Raw genomic sequence first — 13,477 nt, 5'->3', positions numbered from 1 at the left:
TACCTTGATTTGTTGTTTCAAGAAAACACTGCAAAAAACTAATAATTAATGACCAAACATCATTTAAACTCACTTGAGAAGCACAATGAACTTGTTTTCAGAGATTATACCGTGAATATCATACTTTATATTAAAAAGCACAAGGGATTGTTCAAGTTTAAAAGTTTTGCAAAAAGTGGTGATGGTTATAATTAGGCGAACATCAAGATAAACGGTCATGTTTAAAAAATGGGTCAAACCTGTAATGATCTTCTGACTGACAAATGTATGCATCTTACATTTAAAAGGTTATCAAATTCCCATGCTTTCGCTGGGAATTGAACCCATAACCATGGTGTTGCAATTGCAATCCATTGTTTTATTGTTTGAGCTACAGGAATAGAAAAAAAATGTAGAAAATGGCTAAAATACACAAAGTAATGATAAATGTTATGCATGTAGGTTTCACCATAAAATACATTTTAGAAATGCTCAGCTTGTGGATGAGAAGTGTGGTATGGTACCAAGCAATTGGTTAAAATATATATATATATAACTTAAGATTGAAGGAGGGATCTGAGCAATATCTATGAACTAAAATATAATATAGACTTCATATAGAGGGCTGTTTTGAATTGGACAAGAAAGCAGCCCCCTAGAGATCACCCAAAACAACCAGCAAACACATGGCAACAAGATATCCTACTAAATAAACGATTCTGAACTGAAAGGAGCTGCTTATGAAGGACAAAAAGTAGGTCTGGCTCCCACCTGTGGCAAACCTCTTCTTCACCAGGGACATGCGGTACCGGCTGCCCACCAGCTCCACGTCCATGCCTGACAAAGAGGCCCCCGATCCCACAAACTGCACAGCCAGGCTCGGAGGAGGCCCGCGGGGAACCTCCAGGCACTGCCAACTGGCGCACAATGTGCCAGACCCTGAGACCCATAAACACACACACAAGAGTCAGCAGCTGCTCTTGGGTATACATCACAGACCTCGTTAAGATATGTGCAAGAGCCTTTACGAATAAAAGATCATCTTAAAATATCCTAACGGTGCCCATATTTTAATAAACATGCAGTTGCTTCCAAAATGTTCACAACCCTCCCCTGATGCTCAGTCGGCCTGCATCTGATCTTAAGTATTCATAAGTTTGTTTCTTGGCCTCTTGCTCTGAACAGCCTCTTTTCCGCCCACTTTCGCTGAAAACATCTTGTGTCAGTACAGCACTTTAAACTCAGCTTAGATGTACCAACGCTAAACTATATATAGTGTTTTTTTTCTTCAAAGAAATCAATATTTGTTAGATATTCTTTAGTAGTTCCATTTTATATGTCTGATATTTTTTATTCTCTTTAAATAATGACATTTTCATTTTAGAAGTTTCATTTTAAAACTTTTTACTGACATGTATGTTATTCAAACCCACATGCTTTTTTTTTTTGCATAACTTAAAAGGAGAAATTTTAAATAATCCCCATCTTCCATATAATGCCAGAACATAATGACCAGTTTGCTTCAAGAAGGTCCTAAAAGCACCATGAGTGTAGAACAAAACTTATCAAAACCTAATTATTCACTCTAAAATCAAATGATTCAGTTATAACTCAGTATGCTGCTGTTAAATCAAATATGGACAGGTTGGAACCAAAAGCATTTGTTGTTATAGATGTTGCATAAATGGTTTGTCTTGGGAGTAAATGAGGACTTAAATTTAGGTCTGTTTGTCACAAACACACAGTATATGGCTTACAAAGACTTGGTTATTGTTCTTGTTAACTAAAACTGCTAAAATTTACTAAAAAGATTTCGGTAATTGAAATAAAGCTGAAATGAAATAAAATTTAAAAACTGGAAATGGTGCTTTGACAACTTGCTGAAATAGATTAGCTGAAGATGAACTAAAATTACTAAAACTAAAACTGAAATAAAAATAAATTTACAGCTTTGATGGAGAGGAAAGAGTTAAATATGAATGAGGAATGAGTGACACAAAAGAAAGGGTAGTATAAACAGGTGGTGGCAGAAGTGACCTTTGCTGTGATTTGTCGGGGAGACGTTGGGCAATTTCCATAGGAGTCGTCTTTCCTCTGCATTCCTGTGAAACAGAACAGGTCAGTAACACAGTTCTCTTCATCTATCACTTCTTTCATCACATATTCAATTCATTTTCTCTTTAATTAATGTAACTCATCTCACCATGATGCGGGCGGCTGGCACTGCAGGTCTGTGGCCGTGTGATCGAGGGGCAGCAGCACTTGTACGGAGGTCAGCTGGGTGGCGGGGGCAGTTGCGGGGCAGCAGTGGTAATCCAGAGAAACACGGGTCACTGTGCCACTGCGCTGACATTCGGCGGACAACAGGAGGGGAGCACGGCCCGGATCCTGAGATGACACCTAGGAGAGAGTTCATTCAAAAAAAGCTCACATTTACATTTCAAGTAGTTTCATGACAGTTTATAAACATTTTAACCTGTTAACCTTTAAAGGAATATTCCAGGTTCAATGCAAGTTAAGCATAGTCGACAGAGCTTGTTGCATAATGTTGATTAACAATTATTTAGACTTGCCCATTTTCTTTTTAGGTTCAAATCAAGGTTAATTTATGGAAGTGCAAATTAATGAAAGTTAATAGGGACAATTTTGGAATGTGAAGCTTATAATTTTATAAAAACACAAACTGTTTATATAACACTTTTACACTTTGGGATTGGTAAGATGATTTAGAAAGTCTCCTCATCAAGGATGTATTTATTTGATTAAAAATATAGTAAAAACGGTAATATTGTGAAATATTATTACAATTTAAAACAACTATTTTCCATTTTAATATATTTTAAAATGTAATTTATTCCTGTGATGGCAAAGCTGAATTTTTAGCATCATTACTCCAGTCTTGAGTGTCACATGATCTTACAAAAATTATTCTAATATGCTGATGCTCACTAAACATTTTTTATTATTATAAATTTTGAAAAAAGCTGCAGCTTAATATTTTTGTGGAAACTGTGATACATTTTTTTCAGGATTCTTTGAGGTATAGTACGGAAGAGGATTAGGGCCAAGCAATAATAAAAAAATAAAACCATCTCGAGATTAAAGTTGTTAAATTTCGAGAAAAAAGTCGAGATGAAATGTTGAGAATAAACTCATTAAATTACGAGAAAAAACTCGTTAAGTTTCAAGAAAAAAGTCGAGATAAAATGTTGAGAATAAACTCATTAAATTACGAGAAAAAACTCGTTAAGTTTCGAGAAAAAAGTCGAGATAAAATGTTGAGAATAAACTCATTAAATTACGAGAAAAAAGTCGTTAAGTTTCGAGAAAAAAGTCAAGAAAAAATGTTGAAAATAAAGTCATTAAATTACGAGAAAAAAGTCGTTAAATTACGAGAACAAATTTGTTCAATTATGAGAAAAATGTCGTTACATTTCGAGAAAAAAGTCAAGATAAAATGTTGAGAATAAAGTCATTAAATTAACGAATTTATTCTCGTAATTTAATGACTTTATTCTCGTAATTTAATGACTTTATTCTCAACATTTTATCTCAACTTTTTTCTCGAAATTTAACGAGTTTGTTCTCGTAATTTAACTACTTTTTTCTCGTAATTTAATGACTTTATTCTCAGCATTTTATCTCGACTTTTTTCTCGAAATTTAACAACATTTTTCTCATAATTTAACAAATTTGTTCTCGTAATTTAACGATTTTTTTCTTGTAATTTAATGACTTTATTCTCAACATTTTATCTTGACTTTTTTCTCGAAAATTAACAAGTTTTTTTCTCGTAATTTAACGAGTTTATTCTCAACATTTTATCTCGACATTTTTCTCATAATTTAACGAATTTGTTCTCGTAATTTAACGATTTTTTTCTCGTAATTTAATGACTTTATTCTCAACATTTTATCTCGACTTTTTTCTCGAAATTTAACGAGTATTTTCTCAAAATGTAACAACTTTAATCTCGAGATGGTTTTATTTTTTTATTATTGCTTGGCCCTAATCCTCTTCCGTAGTATAGAAAGTTAAAAAAACAGCATTTATTTGATTTTTTTGTAATAATGTATAAGTCTGTCACTTTTGATTAATTTACTGCATCTTTGCTAAATAAAACTATTAATTTCTTACAAAAAAAATTGTACTGACCCCAAACTTTTGAAAAGTACTGTACATTAATACTTCTGTTAAAACTTTTATATTATTTGAGCTGTAAAGCTGTTTAAAACACTGATGAATTATGACACAAATGTTGACGATTGAGCTTATAGGGTTAATTCTGTCGTTTATTACTCACCCTCATGGTGCTCCACACCCATAAGTCCTTCCTAAATCTTCGGAACGCAAATTAAGATATTTTTGTTGAAGTCCGATGACTCAGTGAGGCCTTCATAGCCAGCAATGACATTTCCTCTCTCAAGATCCATTAATGTACTAAAAACATATTTAAATCAGTTCATGTGAGTACAGTGGTTCAATATTAATATTATAAAGAGACGAGAATATTTTTGGTGCGCCAAAAAAAAAAAAACAACTTATTTAGTGATGGCCGATTTCAAAACAATGCTTCAGGAAGCTTCGGTTCATAAATGAATTAGTGTATCGAATCAGCTGTTCGGAGCGCCAAAGTCATGTGATTTCACACGCGATCTGAATCATGATTCGACACACTGATTCATCTGTGCTCCGATGCTTCCTGAAGCATTGTTTTGAAATCGGCCATCACTAAATAAGTTGTTATTTTGTTTTTTTTGGCGCACCAAAAATATTCTTCGTCACTTGTATAATATTAATATTGAACCACTGTACTCACATGAGCCAATTTAAATATGTTTTTAGTACCTTTATAGATCTTGAGAGAGGAAGTGTCCATTGCTCCCTATGGAGGCCTCACAGAGCCATCAGATTTCAACTAAAATATCTTAATTTGTGTTCTGAAGATTAATGAAGGTCTTACGGGTGTGGAACGGCATGAGGGTAAGTAATAAATTACATTATTTTCAGTTTATGGTGAACTAACCCTTTAACTTGTAATAAACGTGAAATATTCCTTTAGGCTTCATTAAAGTAGATCATACTGTAATTCAAGCACTCATTAGGGTTGTGAGGACTGACCTGGTATTTTAGCAGAGCCACATTGTAATAGGAGGCCTGTGGGTTGAGCTCCGCCTCTCTCTGCAGGTGGAGTGTTAAGGCCGGCATGTTGAACCAGAAATCCTTGGTGTCCGGGTCACTCTGTGACGGGTCGCTGCAGGTACAAAGACCACAGATACTGTCCACAGAGCTTGTCTTGAACCCAGAACAAGCCAGTTGTTAGTGTGTCAGGACATCATACCTGTAGAGTAACTTCTGATTGGGTAAGAAGTGGTCCACTCGAGAGATGTTCACCAATCGGAAGCTTAAAACTGGTGCGTTGGGGTTGGCGGTGAAAATGCGGATGATGCCAGCAGGAAACGACATAGTGAGGTCGCCGGTGATCTTAACCAGACAGCTGAAACCCAAACACACACAAACGGTTGGACAGCAAATCACTTTACGTTGGAGCTACAGTGTGATAAAAGGTTTTGTCCTCCAGATGGGGTGAAAGAACCTCAGACGGACCGGTTGTGTTCTCCTCCTTTGAAGTAGGCATTGATATACTCCGTGATGGCTGTGGCAACCAGGCCAAGACTCCTGGGTACTCAGAGAAATGGGACTGGGTCCTCGTGACAAACCTGCAGGGTGACATTACACAACTTGATAACTTCATCTGCCTCTGTTGGTCCCCGGATTTTGCTGGATGGTGGATAAATAAATTGATCAGCAATCGAATACCAATTAGGATTTGGGAGATGCTTCTCTGTATTAGACACGCCTGTATGTAGGTTATTTTAAAGTGATGGGGACAAAATCAGCCATGAGGACATTTCCTGACTGTCCCCAGTGTTAATGTGCATATGCCTACATTAGATTAGCATAATGAAATTACAGCAAAGCTCTTGAGGTTGTCTCTCAGTGTAATATATGATTAAGTTTTGTGATAACGCGGATGTTTAGGGAAATAGGAATGTGCCTCGGGTCACCTCGGGCTGGGCTGGGAACGCGGTTCTGCATCCCCCATTCGCTGGGGCTGGAGGAGGATGAGGAGGTGAGGGGAGGGCTGGGATCAGGCAGAGGAGACGAGCACAGAGACCTAGACTGAGACACACCACAGAAAACGCCAAAGATTCAAAGTTTTGAATAGAGAATTTGTGGCACTTTCGACAGTATGCAATAGTGTGAAATGCTATACTAAAATTATATCGTATTATAATTTATACAATATAGAATTTTTAAAAATATTTTATCCTTTTTATTTTGTCAATATTTTTTTTTTTTACAGTTATACATGCCATTTTTTATATTAAATGGTTAGTTCACCCAAAAATTCTGTCATCATTTATGCCATCCAAACACGACGACTTTCGTTCATCACTCAAATCAAGATATTTTAATAAAATCTGAGAGATTTCTATCCCTCCATTGACAACTGCACAACTACCACTTTGATGCTTCAAAAGGTTCATAAAGTGATGGTAAATCTAATCCATATGTATTGAGTGGTTTAGTCCAAATTTTCTGAAGAGACACGATCACTTTATATGATGAACACATTGAATTTAGGCTTTTATTCACATATAAACATTGATCAACTCACATCAGTTGTGGTAAACGGAAGCTCAAGAATGTTTGCTTGACATGCGAGAACCAATGAGGTTCATTCTCGTGTGTTTCACAACACGTTTGAGCTTCCGTTTATGTGCACTGATTAATGTTTATATGTGAATGAAAGCCTAAACTCAATCTGTTCATGATATAAATTTAGACTAAACCACTCCATTTATATGGATGAGTGTGAGTAGAGGATGATAGAATTTTCATTTTTGGGTGAACCCTTTAATTGGCAGACTACATGGTATATTTTTTTTAAATTTTAAAATCTATTTTTCACACCACAGGATTTAAATGAACAGATTAAAAATGCGAATTAAAATAAATAAATAAACAAACAAACACAAATTATACAAAATGGTAAAAAAAAAAAAAAAAAAAAAAAAAGAAGACCAGACTAAAAATATACAGTTCCCGTTTCCATAAATTTTAAACTAAAATACTGATGTTGATAAAAGTTTATGTCCATGTTAACTGTCAGCTCACCATTTATTTTCTCGTTTCCACTGTATATGGATGGAAAACAAGTGTTTTTGGGTTACCAGAGGCTTGTTTCTATGTCCTGTAATATTATTTGTTACCTCTCGGTATAAAGCAATTAAAAGCTTGAAGTGGAATCTCAGTAGTGGTGTTAATTTAGAGCTGAAGTCAAGGGAGCAATCTGAAGGACCACATGAGAGAAACCGCATCTCATAAAACAAGAGAAAAACCAAAGAGGCTGCAGCAGAGCCCTATTAAGGGATTTGTTTATATGGTTTTAAAGAAGCTTAAGTGTTCTGGTTGGATAGATGGTGTAATGAGGTCTGTGGAACATTTACCCGCTCACAGCCACTGAGTCTGCCCGAGGAGCGCTTGGACCGAACCGACCGAGGGGGAGCCAAAGCCAGACGCTCAGTGCTGTCCTGCCTGAAACCATGCTGGGAGACTGAAAGAGAGAGAGTGAGAAAGAAAAGAGGGGAAAAATGGAAATTCTGTCATTATTTACTCACCCTCATGTCATTCCAACCCCTTATGACTTTATTCCATGTATGAAATGGTTTTGGAATTTTGAATAATACCCTGGCATTTTTTTTAATCACAAAAGTGGTCCATCAACTTGTGTGCTATATTCCAACTCAAAGGATTAGTTCACTTTCAAATGAAAATTACTCCAAGCTTTACTCACCCTCAAACCATCCTAGGTGTATATGACTTTCTTCTTTCTGATGAACACAATCGGAGACATATTAATAAATATCCTGACGCATCCAAGCTTTATAATGGCAGTGAGCAGTATCAACGAGTTTGAAGTTTAAGAAAGTGCATCCATCCATTATAAACGTACTCCACAGGGCTTCAGGGGGTAAATAAAGGCCTTCTGAAGTGAAGTGATGCGTTTGTGTAAAAAAATATCCATATTTAACAAGTTATGAAGTAAAATATCTAGCTTCCGCCAGACCGCCTTCTGTATTCAAGTTACAAAAGAAATGGAACTGGCGTCGCATCACTTAAGCTCTTTCCGTAAGTTGAATAGGGGAGGTGTAGTACGTAGCGTTTTGATTTTAACTCCTCCTAAGTAAAATACGGAAGGCAGTCTGGTGGAAGTTAGATATTTATAAAAGCTTGGATGCATCAGGTCAGGATATTTATTAATATATCTCCGATTGTGTTCATCAGAAAGAAGAAGTCATATACACCTAGGATGGCTTGAGGGTGAGTAAATCTGGGGGTAATTTTCATTTGAAAGTGAACTAATCCTTTAAAGCCATACAAAATCTTTGTGTCTGAAACATACAGAAATTTCAGTGAAAATCTTAGTTTTGTAGGAATGTTTGATTCATGAATGGGTGTTTTTAACCGCTCTAAATGATTCTTTCATCAAACAGATTCTCAAATTCTTCATGTTTGTTGAGCACCAAATCAGCATATTAGAATGATTTCTGAAGGATCATGTGACACTGAAGACTGAAGTAATGATGCTGAAAATTTAGCTTTGCCATCAGGAATAAACAACATTATTTCACAATATTTCTGTGTTTTCTGTATTTTTGTTTAAATAAATGCAGCCTTTGTGAACATACACTTAAAAACACTTTTGAACGCTAATGTAAATTCACTTTTTTGTTATCATTAAATTGTATGTTACAATGGATCTAAAAAAGAGACTTTTGAGACACTTAAGTGACTGAATATCATTGCATTGACTAGATAGTAAATATCAAATTAAGTGGCATCTGCAATCAAATGCTGCAGAACTAACTCACATTTCTTAAAGGTCCCGTTTTTCGTGTTTTTTTGAAGCTTTGATTGTGTTTATAGTGTGCAATATAACATGTGTTCATGTTTCGCATGTAAAAAAAACACAGTATTTTTCACATAATTTACTTATCTGTATACCGCTGTTTCCACTGTCATAAAAACGGGCTGATGACTTCCTTGTTCTAAGAAGTCCCTCCTTCAGAAATACGTAACGAGTTCTGATTGTGCCAGCGGTTCCTGTGTTGTGATTCGACAGCTCTGAGCGCACCGTGCCCGGAAAAGTCACGCCTCTTACCATAACGTGGAGATGCACGCGCTCAGTGTTATTGTAAACATGTCTTTAATTTTACCCTATCAATTTGAGCCGGAATCAGACCCGGTGATTGGACTGCGGGATGAAAATAACAGCGTTTCGACGACATGGCGACAAACACACTCTACAAACGCAACTCTTGTGTATTCCTGTGGGCGGAGGTTAGTCAAAAAACTGTTTTAGTGACGTCATTAAAGAAGGAAGTAGAGGGATGTAGTCCAAACTGGCTGTTCGATGTAGGCGACTTGTGTTAAATAAAATATCTCGCTTGGCATTGAACTTTGAGCTTTAAAATTTTACAGATTTTATTTATACTCTAACAACAACATTACACACTAACTAAAGTTTGAAACATGGGATCATGAAGAACGGGACCTTTAAGATATTTTGCAATGATCTAGCTTCCATATTAACTATGTATGTGTTTCCCCAATGTCTGACAACCAGAAAGAATTTTTGTCTTTATTTGCTGTCTCTATTTTGAGCAATATATTTATTGTTTTATAATTTGAAACCTAAAAAGCTTCTTTTTGAGAAATGTTTGCTTGAAAAGAGTGCTTGTGCTGCAGTTCTTTATAATAATTGTTTATAGACTTTTTGGGGCCATTGTATATTACCATTATATTATACACTTTGCTCTCTAAATATCAGCATCATCAGCCATTAAAGGTCCCGTTTTTCGTGGTTTTTTGAAGCTTTGATTGTGTTTATAGTGTGCAGTATAACATGTGTTCATGTTTCGCGTGTAAAAAAAAACAGTATTTTTCACATAATTTACTTATCTGTATACCGCTGTTTCCACTATCATAAAAACGGGCTGATGACTTCCTTGTTCTATGAAGTCCCTCCTTCAGAAATACGTAACGAGTTCTGATTGTGCCAGCGGTTCCTGTGTTGTGATTCGACAGCAGTTTAGCGCATCTTGCCCGGAAAGGTCACGCCTCTTACCATAACGTGGAGATGCACGCGCTCAGTGTTATTATAAACATGTCTTTAATTTTACCCTATCAATTTGAGCCGGAATCAGACCCGGTGATTGGACTGCGGGATGAAAATAACAGCGTTTTGACGACATGGCGACAAACACACTCTACAAACGCAACTCTTGTGTATTCCTGTGGGCGGAGGTTAGTCAAAAAACTGTTTTAGTGACGTCATTAAAGAATGAAGTAGAGGGATGTAGTCCAAACTGGCTGTTCGATGTAGGCGACTTCTGTTAAATAAATTATCTCGCTTGGCATTGAACTTTGAGCTTTAAAATTTTACAGATTTTATTTATACTCTAACAACAAAATTACACACTAACTAAAGTTTGAAACATGGGATCACGAAGAACGGGACCTTTAAAATACCATATCAGTCATTCACTAATCTATAGTACCTGGTTGTGTGTTAATATCCAGAAAGTTCTGATCCTTGTCTGTAGAGAAGCAGAGGTCCTCCTGCGGCCCAGAATGCCGTGTGAGCGGCGGCCCGTTCCTGCGAGGCTCGTCGTTAAATGATCTCTGTTTTCTGGTCGACTCTTGCGTGACAGTGTTATTCGTAGTGCCCTCACTGAAGGGGTTATGCACCGAGTTCCAATGCACCAGCTCTTTCTTCGGCTGAGAAGTGGGGGCGGGGTTTGGACTGGGTGTCGGCCTATTACCACCAGCTCTGCCTTGTGCAGCAGCCTGCGCCGCAAGCGCCGATTGGTGCGTTGGACTGCCTATCATAGTAATAGCGAAAGGATCATCCGGGGACTCCGGAGGTGGGACGCTACGATCTCTTTTCCTGTCTCGTTCCTTGCGGGAGGAGGATGGGGGAGGGAGGGTTTTAGTGTCATTCAGGGAGACGGAAAAGGGATCGGTGCGGGCTTCCACAGACCTGCTATCCCTGGTTGGCCGAGGAGGAGGCGGGGCCCAGGCATCAGGTGGAGGCAGGTTGTCCTTGGGGGCGGAGCGTTCAAACGCAGCTAGGAAGGGGTCTTCTGGAGGGATGTGTTTACAGCTCCACACAGAGGGCTCCAGTTCTGAAGAGGCCAGGCTGTGGGAGAAGGCCGGGAAGCTGAAGGTGGTGGGCTCGACGTCAGGTGGGGCACGTGGAGAACGTAGATTGGAAGGCCAGGCATTGGTGGAGTCGTCCTGTGGGAGAGGAGACCGACCGGGCGAGGGGTCGCGGAATGCGGCCAGGAATGGGTCAGAGGATCGGCTCAAGTTTACAGAGTCCTTAGATTGAGTTTGAGTAGACGGCCAGGCTGCCCAACCATTGGGTTCGGGGGACACTCCAAGGGGCTGATGGGAAGGCGAATCCAGTCCAGAATCCTCCACATTCTCAGGAGAGGATGAATCAGAAGAGAATGCTGCATCTGTCAAACATGGAGAAAAGTCTATTACTGATCAGAAAGGGAATTTCTTAAAAAAGCAACAGATATGATGAGAAAAAGGCTGACTGCAGAAACATAATTCCCATTCCACTTTTGTCCATAATCAACTATTTCATGCTTTAATGCCTACACAAGCAGTTCTGCTAAAGCCAGTCAATTAATTCTTAGAATATGGTAATGCACACTTTGGCACACATTAGGCTAGTTTAAAGCTTTTAATTCTCCGTTTTTAAAAAAGCTGTAAGAGAATAGCTCGTCCAGTCAATTCTCATCTATCACGGTAATGAGGCCGAGGGTGGTGTGCTGCTGGAGCTGGAGATTTACATTTAGATGCAGCAAAGGCGTTCTGGAGCTGCTCTCTGCCAGCAAAGCTGTGGGATTTAAAGGCCGACTCCAGAGGAGGTCCAAACAGAGCGTCCGAACCAGATGCTGTGGAACTCAACCTGCAGAGACGAGAGGAAGAGAAATTCATTGGTAAAGAATTGAATGTAGGGAGAAACTAAGGTCATTTCGATGCAAAAAGAGAATCTTTAAATTATTGAAATAATATCAATAATATAAAAAGGTTGGGGTCAAGAAATTAATACTTTTATTGAGAAAGAATGCATTAAATTGTTCAAATGTGACAGTAAAGACTTGATGTTACAAAAGATTTCAATCTCAAATAAATGCTGTTTCTTTGAACTTTCATCAAAGAATCCTGAACACTTCACCTTCAAATCTGAATTTTTATGCTGTGTGGGAAATCTCCCTGTACCTGCTGTGATCTGGGCTGGACGTGGATCTGCGCAGAACCTCCTCTTCTCCCTCTGTACAGCAAAAAAACATTACTGAGCAATATAACAGTATCATAAAATCATTAAGTTAAGTAAGGCGTCATTTAAATTATGCTTTTATCCAAAGTGACTTATAGTACACATATTATAGGGAGTTTCCCTGGATAAATATTAGGTTAAGTGCTTTTCTCAGTCACATTGGTGATAGTTCATGGATCATCCCTTTTTGGATCAACGTTTTAGTAGCCAGTCTAGACCTTTAACCATTACACCACACCCATAAAACATTACAGTACAATATTACTAAATAAAAAAAAATACAATTTTTCACACTATCAAAATAGTACCATTCCTCTACAAGACTAATCTCTGCAAATAAGTTTGAGTAATAGCCAGCCTGGGAGAAACCACACACCAAATTGTTTCCACTTTTGCTATTATTGTCAAAACCCATGATACAAAAATAGAGCTCATTCTGAGGCTGTAATTACAGCAATTCAGCTGACCTGAGATCAGTTTGTCAATATAAGGCAATAATGACAGTGTTGTTATGATGCATGACGCTGATCCCAGGTCAGCTGGATTGCAGATTGCTTTGATTAAGGTGTCAGTCTGAGCTGTTTGTGGGATAACGACATCTATTAATGTGGACAGAGGAGGAGGTGGGACATTCTGTTTGTGTCATTGTGACCGTTTGAGATGGCTGGCTGAATTCACAGGAACAGTCACAGGAACAATGCATGAGCAATAAAAAAAAATGAATTATCATAACTCTAGCTGTAAGAGTATAGAAGTGGACATCTGCAGAGTGTGACCTACCTCTCTGGGGAACACTTTCCCCTTCCCCTTCAGATCGACCTGCTGAACTGGAGTTTCCTGTAACAGAGGGAAAATGTATATTAACAACACTAACATATTGTCTGACACAATATTGTCTGAGATATACAGAGAAATACAAATGAACTTACGTGAGAGCTGCTTCTTTACTGACACCTACAGGATGGGATGAATGAAGTGTCATTACTACTATTTAGTCAATGTTTTGCACCATATTTTTTAAAGACATCTTAAAAATGAGTGTGAATAATGTCAAGATGCCCTTTTTAGGTTTCG

The 13,477-nt window shown here is 37.8% G+C and overlaps 1 protein-coding gene across 1 annotated transcript in view; it reads right to left on the bottom strand.

Moving 5' to 3' along the window:
• The window catches only part of fcho1 (FCH and mu domain containing endocytic adaptor 1), a 52,403-nt gene that overhangs the window by 527 nt on the left and 38,399 nt on the right, over positions 1-13,477 (bottom strand). The window contains 14 exon segments of the mRNA XM_048209272.1: positions 751-918; positions 2,017-2,081; positions 2,183-2,379; positions 5,101-5,233; positions 5,321-5,476; positions 5,587-5,645; positions 5,647-5,699; positions 6,048-6,162; positions 7,494-7,600; positions 10,608-11,570; positions 11,913-12,031; positions 12,346-12,397; positions 13,184-13,240; positions 13,333-13,357. Coding sequence (XP_048065229.1) covers positions 751-918; positions 2,017-2,081; positions 2,183-2,379; positions 5,101-5,233; positions 5,321-5,476; positions 5,587-5,645; positions 5,647-5,699; positions 6,048-6,162; positions 7,494-7,600; positions 10,608-11,570; positions 11,913-12,031; positions 12,346-12,397; positions 13,184-13,240; positions 13,333-13,357 — 2,269 coding nt within the window.

Source organism: Megalobrama amblycephala, linkage group LG12, assembly GCF_018812025.1.
Source record: "Megalobrama amblycephala isolate DHTTF-2021 linkage group LG12, ASM1881202v1, whole genome shotgun sequence".
In the NCBI taxonomy this organism is placed as follows: Eukaryota; Metazoa; Chordata; class Actinopteri; order Cypriniformes; family Xenocyprididae; genus Megalobrama; species Megalobrama amblycephala.
Note: the sequence above shows the minus strand (reverse complement) of the source record. Positions and strands in the feature narration are given on the sequence as shown.